The following is a 23,636-nucleotide window of genomic DNA, read 5'->3' on the forward strand; positions in this document are numbered from 1 at the left end:
TACGTAAATACTTTATTATGTATAGGTGTCATGTTAGTTGATTTATTTGAGTGATTTTTGTTGGTATTTGTTATATTAATTTGCTAATTTTTCCGGCGGTAAGGAACACATGAACAAATATGTGACTTACTCGCACCACACCCCCCCCCCCCCCCCCATCATTTTTTTTTTTTTTTTTTTTTTTTTTTTTGCCTATAACATGTATTGTTAATTATGTATTGACAACTTTTCAAGTTTTCTAGTAGGTAGTTTTGAAACTATGTTTTTTCTAACAATTTGATCAAATAAAGTATTATATATGTTATATTAAAGATTGGGACCTAGTCCTTACGACAAAGGAAAGGTTTTGAAAGGACAGATGGATATGATCTCTTTGATAGCACTCTAAAGTTGCATTTTAACAACGGTTGGTAATGCAATCAGAAATAGTTCTTCAATCTGCCAAATCATCCTTAGACATCAACCTATATAATATGTTCAACTTTCATAGCTTGGTTCATGCAGTAGCAGAAGCTTTCAGCTTCTTCAAAGATATGGGTGGTCTTCTGGGAATTTTCTTGTCGTTGGTAGCAATAACTTCACTGCTTCCTATGTATACAGTTGGTGGAACTACCAGGAGCTATGAGTTTAACGTATGTCTCATTACATAAGATATCCATGATGCTTATCATTTTTGTAGTCCAACAACTTGATCTATTTTTTCATGCAGATCGAGCTGCAAAACGTGACACGACTGTGCCACACAAAGAGCATGGTTACGGTCAATGGAAAATTTCCAGGTCCACGTATTGTCGCTCGAGAGGGTGACCGGCTTCTTATAAAAGTTACCAACCATGTCTCCAGTAACATTACAATCCATTGGTATAAGAGTTGTATATTTTGTATTTTCTAACGCTCTATGACATACTATATATTACTTTAACTGCAATCACATCGTTTTATGTTTCTGATGCATGTTATATACACAGGCATGGTATTAGACAACTTCGGAGTGGATGGGCCGATGGGCCAGCTTACATAACTCAATGCCCCATACAAACTGGCCAGAGTTATGTCTACAACTACACTGTTATCGGACAAAGAGGAACATTGTTTTGGCATGCACATATATCATGGTTACGAGCAAGTGTTTATGGCCCTCTCATCATTCTTCCAAAGCTTAATGTCCCCTACCCTTTTACCAAGCCATATAAAGAAGTTCCCATCATCTTTGGTAAAACTAATCTTGTGTACATACTTTTTTGAATCTTTAAATCTTTAAGCTTGTAGTTATGTTGTACTTAATTACATCTGTTTTGCATGCATGAGAGAAATTACAATTTTGTATGTCTACAGGAGAGTGGTTCAATACTGATCCAGAGGCTATAATTTCGCAAGCAACACAAACCGGTGGGGGTCCAAATGTTTCTGATGCCTATACCTTCAATGGGCTTCCCGGACCTTTGTACAATTGCTCTGCTAAAGGTACCGTATTTCTAGCCTTTGTTACATACGTACATACACCTCGGAAATGAAAACCAGTGTACATATTAATTAATAGGATACATGTATACATAGAAACCATGACTGAATGAGAATGCTCATGAAATCTGCAGACACATTCAAGCTGAAGGTAAAGACCGGGAAGACATACCTCCTTCGACTGATCAATGCAGCACTCAATGATGAACTCTTTTTTCGCATAGCAAACCACACCCTCACCGTTGTCGAGGCTGATGCCATTTATGTAAAACCTTTCAACACTGAAACGCTTATACTAGCTCCTGGTCAAACCACCAACGTCCTCCTTAAAACCAAATCCAAATTTCCCGGTGCCAACTTTCTCATGTCTGCTAGGCCATATGTAACGGGTCAAGGAACCTTTGACAATTCCACAGTTGCTGGTATTCTCGAATATGAGTCGCCCGTTCCGATGAAAAATCTTCCACTCTTTACACCAACATTACCATCTTTAAATGACACTTCATTCGTGTCAAAGTTTTCAAATAGACTTCGAAGCTTGGCAAACTCTAAATTTCCTGCTAATGTCCCACAGAAGATCAACAAACATTTATTTTTCACAGTAGGACTTGGGACGGCTCCTTGTGCGCAAAATAGAACTTGCCAAGGACCGAATGGGACTAGATTCGCTGCATCCATAAATAATGTGTCGTTCGTACAACCAAGTGTTGCCCTTCTCCAGTCCCACTTCTTTAATAAATCGAAGGGTGTTTATAGTCCTTATTTCCCAATCAACCCATTGCATTGGTTTAATTATACCGGAACTCCTCCAAATAACACCTTTGTGAGCAATGGTACAAAACTCATGGTTCTTCCTTTTAATACTAGTGTGGAGTTGGTCATGCAAGATACCAGCATTCTTGGTGCTGAAAGCCACCCTCTTCATCTCCATGGCTTCAATTTCTTTGTTGTTGGTCAAGGGTTTGGAAACTACGATCCTAAGAAGGACCCTAAGTACTTCAATCTTGTGGACCCTATCGAAAGAAACACGGTTGGTGTGCCTTCTGGTGGATGGGTTGCTATACGATTTCTAGCGGACAACCCAGGTTTGTTACTCATGTAATTTCAGTTTGGTTTCTTGTGGTGCATATATGATGTGTTTTAGTTTGTCATTGATATATTATTCTTCTTATATATTGTCCAGGGGTATGGTTCATGCATTGTCATTTGGAAGTTCATACGGGTTGGGGTTTGAAGATGGCATGGCTCGTCTTGGATGGAGAACTACCTAACCAAAAGCTCTTACCTCCACCGGCTGATCTTCCAAAATGTTAAAATTCACTTCCTTTTCTTGACACGTTTCAATCAATTTTTCTCAACAATTCTAGTTTTACGGATCTGAATTGTTTTTCTACAACTTAACATTGGATTTGTTATAGTGAGTAATTGATTAAATTCATGTGAGGAGGTACACCATTGAATAAAATCTAACAATTTCTTTCCTATGAATTGATTGTTTCATCTTGGATCGATAAGAAAATAAGAGTAGAATTAGAAATGTTATTCTAAGCATTTTGGAGGCTAAAAAATTTGTGCAAAACATTTCGTTCACTAGTACATCGATAATTATCATATGACTTGGCTAGAATGAAATATATTAACCAACATCACAATCGTGCCAAATTTAAAGTCAACGAATGTGAGCCCATTATGAATGTCGGTTTACCACCGCATTTGATAAAATCTATATGACACGATGCTTCTAGTACAACCGGTTCCGATAAGGTGTATTTAAGTGACAACAACACTACCAACGTCTAGTTAGAAGTAAGTTCCACCTAAAAAACGTAAACAATACTAAGTTATATAATCCGTTTGTATTTTCAAAGGTTCTGATAACTAATTAAATAAAGCTACGCTAAGTTAGCAACATACAACCAGTCGTATATGTAAAACAAACACATACGAAACAAATACCATAATTTCTTAACGGCGCAGTCGTATATGTAAAACAAACACATGCGAAACAAATACCATAATTTGTTAACGGCGCACAAAAACAAATAATATAGTTAACTACTATTACAAAATACATATCATCCATCATTGATATGCATTATCAACAATTCTTTTGTTTCTAATTGTTGCCCCTATTATAATTAGTGTATTATAATTAGCGACAGTTAATGACATTATATTCAGCGTCGAATTTTTCATTAATCTATAACAGAAATTCACAAATGAAATTCACTTTTTATATTCTAAAACCAAATCATTATAATTACCCTCAATTTATTCACGTTTAGCCTTAAGTTCATCCTTTATTTCTTCACGTTTTGCCTTAAGTACTTTGTTCATCTCTTCACGAATACGATCAACGATAACCTACAATTATGAAAAAAGAAGCTAAAAAACAATTACTATAGGTAATTTCTACTAGACAAAACTAACAACATGCTTCAACTTGACATAAAAAAATGGTTCGGACCAATTCAGAAGAAGCGTTAAACTTGCAGTAACAATCTTTTAGTTCAGACATATTTAAAACTTATATATTGAATTTTGAATAACTAATTAAGGAGGCAAACAGAGTCTTATGGAAATGTGATCTTACCAGGGACAGAAACTACTGTCTAAGTGCCCTCCGTCAAGTCTTGTGAAACACAGGTCCCATGGACATTGGTATGATTAACTGGATTAAGGAAATTCCACTAAAGTTCAAGTGTTTCATTTGGAGGGAAAATAAGGGTCGCATCCCATCCGCGATGGCACTCTCTGAGCGGGGTTTAATCTTACCGTCCACTACCTGCTGTTAATGGAACCTGGTTGAGGAAACCTCAGATCATGCATCATGATCTGGTGCTCTTTTGCAAAAATGGTCATGGAATGGATACTCAAATGGTGCAACATTTCAATAGTTAACTTCCGCACGATGAACAAGGTTCTAGATTATGCATCCAATTGGGGAAATTGTCCAAAGAAAAAGAAAAGGTTGCTAGGAATATGCTATGAAACATTATGGGGTATCTAGAAAACGAGAATGAAAGACTGTTCAATAATAAAGGTGTGTGCTTCGAAAGTGGCGGATATAATACAATCAATGACTTTCCTTTGGTTCAAGCACAGAGGCAATAATGGTGGTTTAAACTGGACGGAATGGAATGTTCTTCCCTTCAATTCGTAATAATGTTTCTTTTTTGTAATTGTTTTGGTTTACTGTTTTGAATTATGCACTCCCAGTAACTTTGTAGGAGTGACTTTTCTTTATATATATATATATATATATATATATATATATATATATATATATATATATATATTATCCTCATTTTCCGGTTCAAAAAAAAATTAAATGATGTGATGCAAAGTTAGCAACATACAACCACTCATATATATATAACAAGCACATGCACAACAAATACTATAATTTGTTAACTGTTAGAAGAAACAAATCAGATAATTAACTAACTATTACAAAATACATATTAATATGCATAGCTATGAAAGGAGAATAGTATGGCACTTACATTTCGCATATTAATAGTATTATCGATAAATAATTATAAGAAAATAAGCTATCCAACGGATAATTCTCTCGTAAATACGTTGCTAATGACCAACGTTGCGATAAAAAAGAGACAAAATGATAATATCAATGATGGGCATTTTTTCCTCAACGATGACTTTAGTGACGCATTATCTGGTCGCAAATTGAAAAATCCATCATTGATATGTCTCATCAACAATTCTCTTGTTTCTATTTGTTGTCTTTGTTATAATTAGCAATATTATACTAGGTCTCTAATTTGTCATTATTCTATAACCAAAACACTAATATTCAACAACAAAAATAAAGATTCATATTTTATATAGAAATAACTCTTGTAACACCGTAAATTTTCAAACAAAATTTTCATTTTTAAAATCACATGAATCTCGTCAACATATATCACAAAATCCCCAAATGTCAAATTATCAAAAACACATGTTCATAGTTATTTGAATAAAATCCAGGATCCTCAGAAACATAACTCCATCTCGTGTGTACAATCGAGCCGCCGCCTTCCCGTAATCCTGAGAAGTGCCTGAAACACATAACATATAACACGGTAAGCACGAAGCTTAGTGAGTTCCCCAGAATACAAACAAAATTACATTTAGTGGCACAAAATTTTAATGACATATTGGTTTTATGCCACTATATATCAGCTTTTAGTGGCATATATTTTGTGTGACACTGTATCATATTGAAAATTTTAGGTTTCCACCTCTTATTTCCTCCAAGATTAAAAGATATTTAAAATTTCAGGTTGCCCGCTTTCTATTCCCCCAATATTAAAATCATTACGCCCAATCCTAATTTTTTTGAGTTTTAAATGGAGCAACACCTCAACTTTCACTGCCCTAATTCATCTTGTAGATCCATACGCTGACGTTCTTCTCCCCCTCCCTTCCTCAAAATTCTCCACTTCTTATTCATTAGAGTAGCTTCTCCATCAACATCGGCCACCGCCGATTCCCCCATCCTCTACCCAACATCGCTATCGCCATGGCTACATCATCGCTTCTAAGTTTTATGTTTTGATCTCCAGGTAATTGCCTCTCCGCTCTGTGTTTTTTCTTCACATTAGTGCCCCAAATTACATATTCATCCACACGTGTATTCAAAGTCACAAGAAAACTTACCAATTTATGTCCATCTGATGAACTGATTTTGTGGTTACAATGTTTGGAATATGTTTTTAGGATGACCTAGTTTATTTTAGATTTCATGTGTAAGTCATACTTTGGAGCACACCAAGTGTTTGTCGAAATGTTGATGCAAAAAAATGTCGGTTTGATTAACGTAAGTATAAGCTATAAATTCCTATATGTACTGTATAAATTAGTTTCGCACCAAAATAATTCAAATGAGTATTGATGATTAATCATATGAATTTTGAAATTGAAATATATATGTTTGGCAGAAAACTTGGTAAAAGGATAACAAATTTGGATTTTTTTCATCTGTTTTGACAATCATCAGACATGTGGGTTGTATTGGTTCTTGGAATTGATGAATTTGCACTCAGAATCTACTTCACATTTGTATGGATAGTAAAAACATGATTAAATCAATTTTTTTATTTGTTTTGATTGTATCCTCAATTAATTGATCGAGTTCTTACTTTTTGCTTTACTCTGCATCTATTATGGTTGTAATTTGAACTATAATTGAATATATTTTTTTGTTGGTAATAGAATTTTGTAGTCTTCATCTATGTGTGAAGATAATGTTGGTAATTGTGGGCCATTAGGAATTTAGGATCTGCCATTATATATAATATATATGAATAGGATGGTTTTTTTAACTTCCATGATGAGTACAACAGGAAGTACATAACAAAAAGGGATTAATTCATCCATTGTAGAATGTAGACTTTATTCTTCATCAGTTTTGTTTATTTTCTAAAGTCAAACCTTCATGTTTTTTTTCCTGTTGTAATTTAACTGCATATATTTAATGTTTTTTGTTTTTGTTGTAATTTTAACTGCATCCATGTAATCTTTTTAGCTATAATTTAATAACATATATGTAATCTTTTTTGTTGTAATTTTAACTGCATCCATATAATCTTTTTTCCTGTAATTTTAATTGCATCTCTATAATATGTATCTCATGTCTATAATATGAATTTTTCCTTTGTTGCAGTGACACTCAAAATCAACATCCACCAAAACCAATTGTTGAGGCTTATGGAACACAGATGGGTTTTGCAGTATCCGACAATATTCGGCAGGGGTTTTCTACCCGAATCAATCGGGGATTGGGCAGGGGCGGGTGGTGGGACCGGAGTTTGGGTGTGGGGACGGGTTTTGTAGTATTCGACAATATCCACCCTAGTTTGCATCCTTAGTCTCAACATACCAGGTAAGAACTAATATGGTCTAAATATTTATTATTTTATTGTTTATTTGGCTATTTGGGTTTGCACATTTGGCTATTTTATCAACATTTATTTACTGTTTGACATTATACATTTTGCTTATGTGCTTGAATCTTGTTTTTGACAGTTGGAGGACTTGCATGAAATATGTGATCCAAATCCTAGTGAGCATTTTGACACAAGTACACAAGATCCAAATGGTTTTTTTTATTAGGGATTAGTTGTTTCCAGTTGTGATCATGAATTGGATCTTGATTTAGTACAAAAAGAGTTCAAAAAGAATATTTGAAATGGTTTCAAGTGTATGACAAGAAATATGACATTATTGGTCATGTCTGAATTATCTAAGAACTACCAGCATGTTGATGCCTACAAATTTTTTTCTTGATTATTCACTTACTAAAGTTTTTTTTTCTTCAGGAGTTGGACAAATTTGTGCATATAATGTCATGTGTTTTTTTGATGGTGACAAATTTGTGGATTCTGTCATACTCTTTACCATGCCAGCTCTTTGCTTAGAAGAAAAATTCAAGATGAGCATTTATACAAAGTTGGAGGTCAATCAAGTTTCATGTTTCTTCCTCTACAAATATTTTAGTTCTATAGTATTATGTTTCGAAATTTAGCACAACATTTAGACTAAATAAACTCTTTTGAAGACATTTGTATTTTAAATATTGAGAATATTGTTATTCGACAAGTTTAGTTTGAATTGAAGTAATGATATTATGTTTAATTTTCATTTATTATTTATATTGCCTTATTATTATTTTATATGCTATTTAAATTTTTAAAAAATTAGACATAATTTCTTAGTATCATTATTTTGTGTTAAAAAAGGTGTCTCTAAAAGCATGAAAATAATATTTATTTTAACATAATAAATAGTGGCATAAAAATAGTGCCACTAAAACCTAGAAATACTATAGTGGCATAATAGAAAAATGCCACTAAAACCTAATAAGCTGCAACGACACAAACAAAAAGTGTCACTAAAGGCCTTTAGTGGGAGTGTTTTTAGTGGCACTATTTTTTTGTGCTGCTAATTCCCCCAGGGGCCTTTAGTGGCACTTTTTCAGTTTTTAGTGACACTTTTTTTATGCCACTAAATGTCATTTTATTTGTAGTACCACACATTACTCGTTAGCCTCTCATGTCTATATCTCATATAAGACCCTCTGGTCGATGTGTCTCAGTGGAACCCTCCGGTCCCACAACACGGGTGGACCCTCTGGTCCTATCTCAACAATGCACAAGATAATATACATCATAATTCATAAGACAAAATACATGATATCAAATGTCTCGGTATAAGCACATAAGATCAGCATATACACAGAGTACTATAACAACATCAGTCACAGAGACAGTATGCACAATAACACATATCACATTATAAACAATTAAGACCCTCTGGTCAATAATGTACTAAGACCCTCCGGTCTACAAAGTGCTAAGACCCTCCGGTCTACAATATACTAAGACCCTCCGGTCAATAATGTACTTAAGACCCTCCAGTCTATAACACGATTAAGACCCTCCGGTCACACATAAATTACCACACGGATAAGTATAGTGAGAAGACTCACCTCGGATGGCGGACAGATCCTACAAATGTTGTTGTTGTACTCCGACTTCTAACACTGAGCCAAACCCATAATTAACCCCATTAGGATCTAAGACCAAAGCTTCACATATAAGGTCTAAATATGGTCCACCAATCCGATCTAGAAATAACCCAAGCCCAATAGGCCCACCCAGGCCCAATACCAAATGGGTCCACAGAAGTCCACTAATGGCCCAACTATGGCCCAATTTTCCAAATTGAGCCCAAACCTCATATGGGCCTTACCCTAAAGCCCATCTAAATATTCTAGTCCACATGATTTTCTTGGATGGCCCATTAGTAACCCAGTCACCAAAGCCTAATAAAAAGGCCCAAATCAAGGCCCGAGCAAAATTAGGGTTTTTACATAAAATGACAATTAGCGTTAAGTGTTTCTCACCTAACTCATTAAGGACATAACCCATTAAGTCCATCACTCCACTAGGCCATTCATACAATGAAGTCGGACATAATTCACAATATCAATTTAACAGTCCAACTGCGGGTCCCGGTAAAATCCAATCTAACAAACCCAAAATTAGGGTTTTGTAAACCCTAATTAGGGTTTCTTGCCCAATCACGAACCAGCCCGGTCCAAGATTAAACATTGGTCCGATTAGGGTTTACTATGCCAAGTACCACCCACTACCACCTCAGGTAGTGGTGGTCAGTGGCGGCTCACGACGGCGGCCCCCACCTCACGGTGGCGGCGGTGGGTTTTCTGGTCACAAAAACACGCATACAACCTCCAAAATACCAAAAACAGCGATAAACACTCGAGTATACACCCAAATACACACCCACAACCACCTCCCACGGTGGCTGGCAGCGGCGGGACACGGCAGAAATGACACCCACCATGGTTGGCTGCCATGGTGGTGCGTCAACCTCCGGCCAACGATCTCCCCAAATCCTAGCAACATCACACGCAAAAGCAACGAGAACAGCAGCCAATAGCAACCGCCATGACGGACGGCAGCGTCGGGGTTGACGGAAACAGTCGGCTGAGGCCAGCAACGGCGGCAATCCTGTTTCCCACGTCACACACGTCGGAAGATTAAAGGAAGAAGGAGAAATCAGATTGCAGCTCGCTTGCCTAGTGTTTTTGGTCGTCCATGACTCGCGGTGACGTTCACAGCTTCAACTAATGGTCCCGGCGGCTCTTTCCGGCTTCACATCCAGTCTCCGGCAGCAGCGTGTGGCGGCGCTCAACGGTGGGCCAGCAGGCGGCACCATCGTCTGGTCGGAATAGCGAGGAAAGGATGGGTGGCAGCTGGGAACTCACTCGCGGCGGCTGAAGTCTTACTAGGTTTAGGGTTGGAATGTTACATGGTGACGGACAAGAGCACCGGGTATATCCCGTGTTTCATTAAAATTTTGGACTTTTACAAGATCAACCCCTCCTCACCATATATTCTTCAACTTTAATCCAATATTTCCCTTTTAACCCCTGATTCCATAAATTCATTACAATTTAGGTCCAAAACTTACCAAATAGCCCCTGACCTAAGAAATCTTTACAAATTGAATTCGAAATTTACCATTTAGCCCTTGCTTCCCAAAATCTATTCGATTTAAGTCCCAATAATTTACCAAGCAGTCTCTGCCCTCATAAATATTTACAAATCACTTTGGAACTTACACTTTTAACCCCCAACTTCTAAAATTATACAATTAACTCCCCGAGACCAACACCTTGCTAAATTATTCCGAATTTAAGGCTATTACTCATTTATTAATTTCACATATTGATTTTTTAATAACGGAATGTTACAACTCTGATATTCCCATTAGATTAGTGATAGAAAGTTTGGGTCGTTATGTATACAATAACTAAATAAGTTATATTCAGCTATACACAATCTTAGCTCTCTGCTATAAATGATGATGATTGTTACATGCAACTAAAATTGTTCATCAATAATCAATCTCAACTCATGGCTATTAACGACTATTTCATTTATAGTGAGTTACAATTGTTCAATGATATACAATTTATGCTTTTCAGTTATATTCAACTATAACTATTTGCTAACTACAATATCAGTTATGTTTAGCTATACATATCCAATCACTACTGTAACATCTCAAAAATCACAACCAATTTAAACTTTTCAAAACAACCCAATAAATAATAAAAGTGTTTACAAAACCATTGTTTACAAAATATTATTTAAAATTAGATTCTCCCAAGATCAACAACATAAAATCAGGATGTGTACAGTCACGCCTTCGCCTTGTCACGGTCCTCTGAAGTACCTGAAACCATAACTAAAAATTGTAAGGCAAAGCTTAGTGAGTTCCCGCAAAGTACCACCACACCATACACATATCATACACAAACAAGCATGTTGGGTCCAATCAGTCAGAGGATTGGAATACCCATGGGTCCACAACCATCGGGCTGGATTACCCTTGGCCCAATCAGTCATCGGACTGGAATGTCAACATACAACTGGTCCACTCAGTCATCGAACTAGAATACAAATATACAGCGGTCCCATACAGCCATTGGATGGAAATACTCTCGGGTTCACTCAGTCAACGGACTGGAATACCCCAAGTCAATTGACTCACGCACATTGCAGTAAAGTCTCAACCGAACATAATATATTAATATGTCGAAATATAACAGATAACAAACATATTCAACAGACAGATAATCATGCAGCCAGAAATCACAGGTAGTCCTACTGATCTACCGGTCTACGCATATCATCAACTATCATATAGTCATACAGATCTATCCCATACTCAGCACATCATAAATCAATGTATAACAAAATATCAATCCAATGGGTCGGCCTTGGTGCCTTCAACCTGTAAGTACAGTGAGGAAAACTCACCTCACAATCTCACGAATAGTTGATCAATACTCTGCTCCCAAATACCGGCTCAAATCAAATCCTAAATGTCAAAACATTATCCATTAATAATATTTTCCCCAAAATGCCCTTGGTGAAACTTTTTCAGCAGTCAGAAGTCAAGTCAACACCTAGCTGAGTCACCCAGCCGAGCCAACCCGACCGAGTCGACCCAGCCGAGTACGCTAGGTGTACTCCTCTGTACGCGGGGCGTACCACTTGGTATGCCCAGCGTACGCGCCCCGTTTAGCCCATTCCCCATTAAGAGCCTAATACTCCAAATCTTCATGTTCAAAGTCAGATGCAAATCCAAAACACTCTCAAGAGTCATAAAGTTTCCAAATTTATGACTTTGCATGCCCATTAGATGCTTAATACAGAAAATCTCAACATCTTAATGCCTTAAGACCATATTTTTATGACTTAAGACCCCTCTTAAGATCTGAAAGGACAACTTATTGGGTCAAGAACATGCCATGCTCAAGAATCACTATATCTGGGACAAAAAGTGTCTTAAAGGAAGAAATGTCTAGATCTACAAGATGGAGTGATCAAGTTGTGAACTTCATACCTCCTAGAGGTTGCTAACAAGAAGATAATCTCAGATCCAAGATTCTTCCAAGCTCCAAACTCTTCTCACCACCTTCTTCTTCTTCAAGAACACCTCCAAAACACTCCATTGGACTCAAAATGCACTCTTCTCACTTAGGGTTTACTTGGGGTCATGTTTCACAGAGGGAGGCTGATGAAGTAATGGGAAATAAGGCTATAATAGTGTTTATATATGGACCAAACCCTAAAAATTAAGGTTTGCACTTTCTTCACGTACACCCCGCATACAAGGTGTACGCACAGTGTACTAGGGAGCGCCCTAGTAAGCCTAGAATACACAACGTATGCTCGACGTACGAATCCTGGTCAAAATTACTATATTGACACTATGGGAAAATCTAGCAACCTTCCTCAAACCCAATGGTCAATATGCAATGTTATTCCAACATAGGGTTGAAAATGAAATTGACTTGACATCGGGATGTTACAATTCTCCCACACTTGAACTAGACTTTGTCCTCGAAGTCGGCTGTGGCAAATATCTCACGATAATGCTCCCACATCTCAGCCTCCGTCTCCCAGGTCCACTCGGAGCCTCTCCGATGTTGCCACTAAACCTTTACCAAAGGTATCTCCTTGTTACGCAGGACCTTCATCTTTCTCTCCAATATAGCCACCGACCTCTCAATATAATTCAGGCGCTCATTGAACTGAATATCATTCAAAGGAACCACTGTCTTACCGTCCAACACACACTTCCGCAAATGAGAGACATGGAAAGTGTTGTGGATTTGATTGGGCTCACTCGGAAAATCCAACCAGTAGGTCACCCAGCTTACCTTGACGATTACAGGGAACGGTCCAATATACCAGGGACCCAATTTCCCCCTCTTCCTGAAGCATATTACTCCCTTCCAGGGTGACACCTTCAGTAATACCATACCGCCAACCTGAAATTCTAACTCCGATCTACGTCGGGCGGCATAACTCTTCTGGCGAATCTAAGATTCCTGCAGTCTCTGTCTGATCTAATGAATAAGCTTCATGTTCTGAAGGACTACTTTAGTACTTCCTGAACCTGTGACCAATCTCTCCCCAACATATCGGGGTACGACATTTCCGACCATAGAAGATCCCAAAAGGTGGGGCACCAATGCTGGAGTGATAGTTGTTGTTGTAGGAAAACTCCGCAAGAGATAGGTAGGAATCCCATCTCCCACCAAAATCTATAACACAAGCCCGCAACATATCATCAAGTGTCTAGATGGTCTGCTCACTCTGACCGTCGGTCTGCTGGTGATAAGCAGTGCTAAAATGTAACCTCATGCCTAGTTCCTCGTGGAACTTCTGCCAGAATCTGGAAGTGAACATAACATCTCGGTCTGAAACAATAGAGACCGGAACCCCATGACGAGCAACAATCTCCTGAACATATATATCGGCCAACTTTTGGGCCGAAGAGCTCTCCCGGATGGCCAAAATGTGGGCAGCCTTGGTTAACGACCCAAAAATGCTACCGTAAACGACGTTAGTTTTTCCTTTACTCGAGGAGCTAATTATGCAAAATATATTTTGTTTTATGAGGAATAAATTAACAAAAAAAAGATATTAATTAATATCCAAAAGAAGTAAATTATATTTAACGGGCATATAATTAAATTAAAAGAGAAGTCATTTATACCTAAAAGTTTATTGTGGGAAGGTATTTAGGATAATCTCTAATCATAAAAATGTTTAAATAGAAAGGAGGGGCTGAAATGTCAATAACAGAAACATAATTTGCTATGTTATTTAGGGTTAGGGGTAAAAGAGTTCAATTTCTGAACATGAGGTGTTGTAGGATAAAAATCGGATTAAAACCCCATGAACTCAATCAATGTGTTAATGGGCTTAAAGGAATTTGTGTGCTGCCTTTCCTAACTGATACATACGATCAAGTCGACCCAATTGGACCTGGTGTTGTCGTGCGTCATTCTCAAGAGGGTGCGAAGGAAAAAAAATGATCGAGGGGATGGGGATTGTGGCGATAGCGAGGATGTGAAGGTAGGTGTAACATAAACGTTTTGAAATCGTGTTTTAAGTAAATAATATTATGAAATATTATGTGATATTGAGTATTGAGTTCTAACAGATAGTTTTTACCAGAAATGAAGTAAAACTATGTTTAGATCACTCGGAAAATATTGGAAGTCTTATGAGATTCCAATTAAAAGTTAAAATATCGAAATTTAACGAAAATATAAAATTTGAAATAAGTAAAATTTTATATATAAAGTTGTAGATAATTTCATTAGAAGCATTTAGGCGAAAATCTCATCGAAATCCGAGTTATAACGAAGTAGTTATGACCAATCGAAGATCCGCGACAAAACCGGCACGACACCGAATGACGTAAAAAGTGAGTTTTTGATATGTATTCTAAAATTTCCTTCTTCCTCAAAGTTTAAGTTCAAATTGCTTGATAATTGCTTGAGTTGTGGTGTCAGACTTCATCCTATTTGGTGTTAATGATCATATCTTCTTCCTCCTTGCAATCCTTGAATGTTCATATGGTTAAATTCCAGTTTTTTGGGTGTATTTTGATGGCCTATTGCTGTCAAAATCTTGTTATGAGCACCTTGAAGAACTATATTGTTCATGTCCATGAATTGCTTCAAGTCTTGGAGTCAAATGTTTTCTTCTGTTGCAAGAACTCATGTTTTTGTTATCTTTAATTGTAGTGAGTATTTTTCTGTAAAAATACAATGTTTTAAACCATCCAAAGTTCCTTCAAAACATTTCCCAAAGGCCTTAATATGAAGCTTAATGGTGGAGAAAACTCAAGCCCTAGTGGTGCTTTCTCTTTTAGCAAAATACTTTGGTTTCCCATATAAGCAATGTACTTTGAATCATGGATTGAGGTTGGAATTATTATTTTAACTTCTTGACATGTTGCTACTGTTAGGCACTCAATTTCCTTCTTTATAGTAGATTTTGGTTAAGGCTTAACGGGTTAAGTTGTCAAATAACCCTTAAAATGCATTGCTGGGAAATTCTGAAAAATTTCCCATTCTACCCCTGTTTTGAGAAAAATGTAGAAAAATCATCAGAAGTTGTATCAGTGATCCGTAAACTCTCAAAGTTTTCATTTTGACTCTAGTTTGTCCATGAATTTTTCCAAGACCTGTTGTTGCCTCAAACTTAGGTGAAAATCGCCTTTTTCACTGATTGGTCGGAAATTAGCTGCACGGATAGACTGTTTTGTAAAAATCATATAAAATTGCAGAAAAATCGTTTGGACTTTTAAAAGTACTTTCTGAAAAGATAAAAATATAAAATACTGGAATATAGAAAAATATTGTATAATTTGAAATCCTTGGTGGTGTTAAAATGGCTTTGAACAGGTGGCTGTTACGGGTCAAAATCTGGAACTTTGTTCTAAACGTTCGTCTATATGTTTAGGCATTCTACTCGCAACATTTTGTGTCATCTGTTTGGTATTCTCATAAAGTACACAATGGATGTCTTAATACTATCATTCATTCATCTTGTGTGTAAAATTGAGCAACTATAATCATTTACCTAAAGTCTTGAATCATATAGTGATTTTTGGTGAATGTTGGAATTCTGCACAACAACTTTTCCCCATCTTTCGAGAGCTATAGCTGCTAATCTGGGCAGAATTGGAAGATTCTCCTCTCTCATGAATTTCTAAGAAATCGAGTCTAGTTTCAAGAATGTCTAATTTCATCCCAAATGGAGCTGTAGATTAGGTTTTATGCTTAAAACACTGAACGGGGGTTGGGCAGGGAAAATATAAAAATTAATATAAAAGTTAGAATAAAGTTGTAGTTTTGAAACATATACTTTATTTGTTAATTGAATGTTATGTGTGGTGTTTAGGTGGAGCATTGAGAACTTCAAGGAATTTCAAGACTTGGAATAGAAGGAAGATTTCATCAAGGCTAAAGGTGAGTTCATAGTTTTAACTCATTAAGGTTGCATTATTGAAACGTGTAATTCGTAGATGGTGATTTGATTCACTTTAGGATGACCATGTCATTACTTGTGCTTGATGATGATATGATATTTGTGATGCTAATATACGCTTTGTGTTAATGCCATGATATGACCTAATTGCTATGTTGCTTACACTTTGATGTACTTGATGCATACGACATGCTAGCTTAAGTTGCTTGAAATATGATGTATGGTTATGTTTTGATGTGTTAGATATGAATACATTGCATGTTTAATACACATTTATATGGTATGCATTACATGCTTTACTTAATGTATAAATGACATTGCGGGGTTATGCGTAGTGGGTTTGGGTAGTTTGAAGACCTTTGCCTAAAACCTTATCCGGATCATTGAGGGTGCCTACTAGGTTGAAAGAGTACCTATAGGAAGAGTTATAGCCACAACGGTTGTTAGTTGCCGGTCTTTCTAGATGATCGTGTGACATGGTTGCAGGCACTTCGGTGTTCGTGGGCTGGAGTGATGTTGGTCCCTCGTTCGCGGCCAGCGCAAACATCACGTGGGAATCGGGAGGTGTATCGGTAGAATTGACACCGTTTGTACCGATCCTGAACGACACCGTGGGGTACTTGTACTATGCAAAGTCGGAGTAGCGAAATTGGAGTCACGGGGTTGGTGTTTCGGGTGGAAGTCATGAGCCACTTAGAGCATTCGGCTGGCCGTGCACACAAGTAGTGAACGGGGTGTTTCTTTTGGGTTAGGTAGCACTAAGGGACACTTTTCTATCAATCGGTTGGATAGATATAATAAAAGGTTGAACATGTAACAAAAGGTTGGTTGCATATTAAAATGTTGAACATGTAACAAAAGGTTGGTTGCATATTAAAAGATTGAATATTTAACAAAGATTGGTTGTATATTAAAAGGTTGAATATATAACAAAAGGTTGGTTATAATAAAAGGTTGAACAAGTAAAGGTTATATATATATATGAAATGTGATTGTTTACATGCTATTCAGTTGTTTATATGGTATTTGGTCGATCATATATGTTATGTGGTAGAATTGCGGTTGAACATTTATGCATGTATGTAGTGGAATATATGACTGGTTAACTATATTATGCGGTTGTATTGCTATCTTTACTTGTCTATCATTTTTATGTTTCATCATAAAATGAATGATTGACCCATTTGGGGTTTGTATGTTTTATGTGCAACTTTTTGAACTCACTCAGCAGGGGCTGACACTTGTATCTTTTCTCTTTTGTGCCTTATGATTGGTGCAGGCAGTTTAGAAGATTGGCCTTGGTGAGAGGGTTCTTATGCTGGCAGCACTTCGACTGGAAAGAGGCTATCTTCTCGAGAATTCCGGGGCTTCGGGGCTTGCTTCGGGTTTTAAATAAGATATCGGGGCCTTGGGGGGTCGTAAGAAAGTTTAGGGGGTGAAAAGGTGAAAAAGGGTGAAATTTGGGGTGAAAAACCTCTCAAATCCGAGAAGTCTCGCACCCTTTATATAGGGGTGCGAGGGTTCGCCCGAGGAGATGTGTCATCGGACAGGTGGCGAGGCGAAGGCAAGTCAGCTAGGCACGCATCGGTCATGCGAAGGGGACACGGGTCCGAGGCTCGGTCGTGTTGGCTTCTGAGTGGACCGAACTTCGGTCCAATGGGGAGGTGCCACGAGGGTCCGAGGGGTGTCTCCTGCGAGGGTGTCCGAAGGTAAGTGGACCGCGGCTTTGGTCGAATCAGAAGGCACCACGCGAGACTGCGGTCCAATTAGAAGGTGACACGTGGAGGCCTCGCATGCGAGGTGACGTGGCCGAAGGTCAGCCATGCGAAATTGCCCGGTTCTCAATATTTCTCGATTTTTGTGCCAAAAACTTGCGAAAATCATAACTTTCGCATACGAGCTCTGTTTTTGACGTTCTTTATATGCACGCGTAGGTAAAATCATACTCTACGACTTTTGTTCAGACTTCGTCGGCTAATTTTGACTTTATTTTTAATATTATTATTTTTAACAGACCGGGACAGGAAAATCCGTTAAAAGTTCATAACTTCTTCATCCGACGTCCGTTTTCGTCTGTCTTTTTACCCTTGTACTACTTTTGACGAGACCTTCGATTCTCGTTTAAGTTGTGTCGGCTAAATATCGATCGATTTATATTTCGAATTTTTAGCTGTCTACTGCTAAACCAAAACTTAGAAAAATCACAACTTCCTCATACGAAGTCAGATTTTTACGTTCTTTTTATGAACGTTCTCGGTTTAACATATACTACAACTTTCATTTAGATTGTTAAGGCTAAAAAGCCTTTTATCGAAAATTCACTTTTTACACTGAACAGTGTTTTGCCGGTTTTGTCGCGGATTTTCGATTGGTCACAACTTCTTCGTTATAACTCGGATTTCAGTGTTCTTTATATATTTGGAAACCTTGTTACAATCTCTACCACTTTGTTCATCCCAATTACAATTATTGATCAATTTATTTTTTACCTAAATTTGACTGGTGTCACATTATCCCCCCGTTAGAGGGAATTTCGTCCCGAAATTAAGTCTAAAGTGATACTCATGGACTAGGTCTAATCTTCCCTTTCCCAAGTGAATTCTGGTCCCTGGTTTGTAATCCAGCGAACCTTCACTAACGGGATAAGACTTTGCTTGGTTCTTTTGATTTCGATATCCATGATTTCCATTGGTTCTTCTACAAAGTGTAGACTTTTATTTAACTTGATTTCATCGAGTGAAATAACAAGTGTTTCATCGGATAGACACCTCTTTAGATTAGATATGTGAAAGGTGGGATGAATGTTATTAAGTTTTTGTGGTAGTCTAAGTTTATAAGCTACAAGACCGATTCTGGTAAGAATATCGAATGGTCCTATGTACCTTGAATTTAGTATTCCACGCTTTCTCAAGCGTATCTTGTCCTTCCGGGGTGAGACCTTCATATGACAAGGTCATCAACCTGGAATTCCAAGGGTTTTCTTTTATCGAAGTCGTAGCTTCTCTGATTAACTCTGGAAGCTTTATGTCGCTTCCTGATTCGTATTTTGTTTTTTGTAGTTTCTCGGATGAATTCCAGATCAGCGAAGGTGCTGTGTGGAAATTGGATCTCTAGCTAGTTACATATTACCTAATTTAGTCCAGTGCAGATAGGATCTGCACTTGTGACCACAGAAGGTTTTGAATGGAGCAACTTGAATGCTAGCATGATAAAGGACTCGACTAATTGGTAAATGGGTATCCCATACTTTACCATAGCCGATCACATAGGCTCATGACTACTCTAGTTCCCAGAGATTTTTGAAGTGACTGCCTGAACTGGGAGATGATTCTATTATCTCAGCGGAGATAACAGATATTGGAATACCGTGCACTCACACGTTCTAGTTATCTTCTCTACTTGCCACATTTTCAGGTTTCAAGGCGTCCTGTTGAGCCTCCTTACTTTGTGTGGACAGATTTGAATGGGTTATCATATTCAATGATTGGCTCTATGACCTGAGTACTCTTTCCGACTTAGGGTGTCAGCTACTATATTGGCTTTGTCGGGATGATAACGAATTTCGAATTCGTAGTCATTTAGTAGCTCGACCCACTGTCGTGGTCTCCCGTTGAATTCCTCCTGGTAGGATATATGATGAAGGTTTTTACTCCGAAGTTCATGATAAGACTCATACTGGGCTCATCCACCATCACTTCGTGTATACAAGTCATATATAATTTAGATTTCACAAAACGTTCGGATGGGTGACTCTGCCCCAGGTCCACAACCAAACAAGGAACAGGAGATAGGGCGGAATTACACATCCTTAATCTTGTTAAGTCTAAATTATATACCACTCTCGTGTATACACTTAGCAGCGATAGGTTAACCTAATGAGTTCTTAGTCTCTATTCTTGAACTTTACCTACGGTACAATGATTTTACTATGAGATCTATTGGGGTACTTCGGTGGTTACTGACTTCTAAGACTACTTCGGTGCTTTTCGTTTGAAGTTTCCTGTCTACTGAGTAGGCTAAAAGGGCGTGGTACCCTTCGTATGGGTACTTCTGAAGTTTTGAAACGAGAGATAGCCTAAGGGTTTGCGTTATGGATTGGAAGAATTTCATCTTACTGCTGATTAAGGAAAAAGTTCTCTTACACAACATAAAGAAATTTCACATGGTAAGGGTTAGGCCAAACCATGTCGAATGAGGATGTCGGAATTTTCTCGACGAAATAGATATTAAGTCGTTCTGGGAGGAATGATTACTAGGATGATATCCTATGTACCTAAGTTTTCAGCGCTTCCGGTTTTATTTTGTTATTACTGTTACGAATCCCCTTTTTGATTTGAAATTGGCGGGTACTACCAATACGAGGGTTCTGATAATTTGAAATTATGAACTTTCATGAAAGGATTCTTACTAGGTCTCTCTATAATCGCTTGGTGTATACAAGTCATGTATAATTAAGATTGGTAAGACCTTTGACTGAGCAACCCTGCCCTAAATCCACAACCAAACAAGGAACAGGAAATGAGGCGGGATTACTCACTCTAAGTCTACAAATCTTAATTATAAATGACCCTTACGTATACACTAAGTCATTATAGCTTACCTGTTAGGGTTTCAAATTTTATATGAATGCTGTGATTTAATTTGAACGGGAGAGTACTCATAATTGTAAATAATTATTGGGGTTTGGAAGCGTACCAAAATATAGCAGGGTTCTTTGATGCTTTACCATGTATTGGGGTCAAACTCCTCCTGCTCCCCCGTCGTTCTTCTCTGTTGGACAGTCCCTCTTGTAATGTCCTATTTCACCACAAAGGTGACATATGGGAATGGTTCTGACATTGGCAGTTGGAGTGATGAACTCAACCGGAGTTCTACAGATGCGGGCGGTGTGCCCCTTAATGTTGCATCTATTGCAATGCAGCTCTCGGCAAACTCCATGATGATGGTAGTTGCACTTGCTGCAGTATGGAAGGTTTCCTAAGTACGGCGTGGTCGGTGCTAGAATAACAGGGCTGATGGGGGTATTGACTGCCCCAGTTCGTTGCCCTCTGTTAGGTTCTTGAGTTGAACAACTCCCTTTCTTGTTCTCAAACTTTCGTTTCAGGATATTAGGCTTAAAGTTCGAAGTGTCCTTACAAATAGGTACTTGTTGTTGTACTTGGCCATCACCATGATCGGGGTTGCCGATAGCATTACTACTAACATTTGCATTGTTAGCATTAAGGTGTGCCATGACAGCTGCTGTGACTGCAGCTTGAAACGTAGCCGCATTTATTTGAAGGATTGGTGTTTTACTGGTGGATTGGTTACATTTCTTCGGAGGCATGATTCTGTTACATGATAAGGAAATGAGCTCGTGAGCGACTATCGTTGGCTCTAGATGTATTCTAACCATTTGTATCTACGTATAAATCTTTCGTTTTGTTATATTGTTCTCAATGATTCGACCTGCATCCCTATGATGCAGTCCTGGTAAGGAACAGAAATAAGTTTCTAGAATGGTTATGAACCGAGTATCATCCGAACTAAGTTACCTTCGATTGGTGGATATCGTTTTCCAACTTTCGAAAATATTCGAAAACAATTCATAACAGTGTCTACATAAAATAGACTTATGAATTTGAGAAGTAATCACTATCAATTGAGATTTCGTGATCTGATTTATTGTTATTAGCCGTGACAGGAAAAGAAGATAAGCTCAAAACCTAATGTGAGTAATGTAATCACTAACTCACTAGGTTGAATCGATTTACGAGTTATTACTTAGATGAAAAGGTGCTCAAACACTTCACATGAATCACACGTGGTTTTCCTTTGTTCTCTGTTCTATTCTGGGTGGTAATGATTTGTTCTCTCCTGGTATCTATAGGGTGTCCTTCTCCTCCGTAGGTATAATGAATTCCCGAGCTATCTTACTTCCGATTCTGACACTGATCCCCATTATTTCATAATGAAGATTTTGAATCTCGGAAGTTCATGCGAATCTCTCATTGGTTTCCTTAATAGGGTAAGGGCACTAAATGATTTCTATAGTTTATTTACTTATCATCTGTTTCTTTCTCGGAGTTCTCCTAATGAAATTTTGTTGGATCCTCCTTGACCCTTCATTGATTGCTGGAGTGACTACATCTATCTAAGGGGTTTATACGAGAATGGGAATGTCTAAAGAATCTATGAGAAAATTTAAATTTTTACGAAGGTGATCCTTTCTGGTCCTTCTATAATCATATGGTGTGTACCGATTATATATAATCCATATCAAATAGACCTTCGAATAAGTAATCCTACTCTAAAACCACATCCAAACAAGGAAAAGGAAGTAGAGTGAAAATCACATATTCTAAGTCTATAAAATCTCAACTATATATAACCTTACCATATCCATTTAGTAATTATAGATTTATCAGAAAAGATGTTTTTAACATTTCCCCAAAGGTATCTAAAATACTTCCATAGTATTTTAATTATAAGTTTGATTCTTGGACTTCTAGATATAAGAACTTGACAAGTTTTCAGTTTTCTTGTTATGGCATCCTAAAATACTCCCATAGTATTTTAATCTTTATGTTTGGTTCTAGAATTCTTCTGGTACTTAGGTAAGTTTTAGACTTGTTGCAACACTACAATCACTCCCAAACACATGTTGGTCATATCTCAAATGAATATAGTTAATCAGGCTATATTGATCCCATATATGATTACATCACTGTCTAGGTTTAACTGCAATGTCCAACATCCAAATACTTTTGTTTTGTTCCTCTTGTGATACTCATTCTAGTATATATATTCTGCATGTACTTATACTTTTATAAAATATTGTTATATTTTTAAAGTATAACTCTTGGTCAGAGTGTTTTTATCCCAATGGGTTTATAGTTGTATATCTTTTATGACTGATATATTGAGTTCACTATAAACACTGCTCTGATACCAATCTGTCACACCCCCAAACCAGAACGGCGGAAACGTTCGGGGGCAGAGGACTTCAGGTAAGTATCACAACACATGCAATATAGTAATCAAAGTACAAACAACCATTGCATTAATAAGTATAAGTTTTACATAAGTGTTTAAACATTACATATTCAAACACCAAAGTAGGTACAGTAGAAGACAAGAGTCGCGGTACGGTACTAGGTAGTCTTCTCCAAAAGCTTCGGGAGTGTACCTGTCTACTGGATTCCTGAGAATACAAGTTATTTGGAAAGAGTAGATCAGCATTTAAGCTGGTGAGTTCATAAGTATTTTAGTTCTGTTAAGTATACTCTAAGTTCTTTG

At 37.5% G+C, this 23,636-nt stretch overlaps 1 protein-coding gene across 1 annotated transcript; it reads left to right on the forward strand.

The window, feature by feature from the left end:
* The first annotated feature begins 398 nt into the window (after positions 1-398).
* LOC145115061 (laccase-17-like) lies at positions 399-2,949 on the forward strand. Its single transcript, XM_079051219.1, has 6 exons — positions 399-632; positions 710-861; positions 969-1,213; positions 1,336-1,464; positions 1,596-2,546; positions 2,645-2,949. The coding sequence occupies exons 1-6, from the start codon at positions 414-416 to the stop codon at positions 2,773-2,775; spliced, it is 1,827 nt and encodes a 608-aa protein (XP_078907345.1). The 5' UTR covers positions 399-413; the 3' UTR covers positions 2,776-2,949.
* Positions 2,950-23,636: the final 20,687 nt, after the last annotated feature.

The sequence above is a fragment of the Lactuca virosa genome, chromosome 5 (assembly GCF_052849685.1).
Source record: "Lactuca virosa cultivar CGN04683 chromosome 5, Lactuca_virosa_CGN04683_v6, whole genome shotgun sequence".
Taxonomy (NCBI): Eukaryota; Viridiplantae; Streptophyta; class Magnoliopsida; order Asterales; family Asteraceae; genus Lactuca; species Lactuca virosa.

Excerpts from the sequence above, each read along its gene's own strand:
- LOC145115061 (XM_079051219.1), top strand. The coding sequence starts at position 414 with ATGCAATCAGAAATAGTTCTTCAATCTGCCAAATCATCCTTAGACATC. Across the intron at positions 633-709 it reads CCAGGAGCTATGAGTTTAAC|ATCGAGCTGCAAAACGTGAC; the intron begins GTATGTCTCATT and ends TTTTTCATGCAG. Across the intron at positions 1,214-1,335 it reads AGAAGTTCCCATCATCTTTG|GAGAGTGGTTCAATACTGAT; the intron begins GTAAAACTAATC and ends GTATGTCTACAG.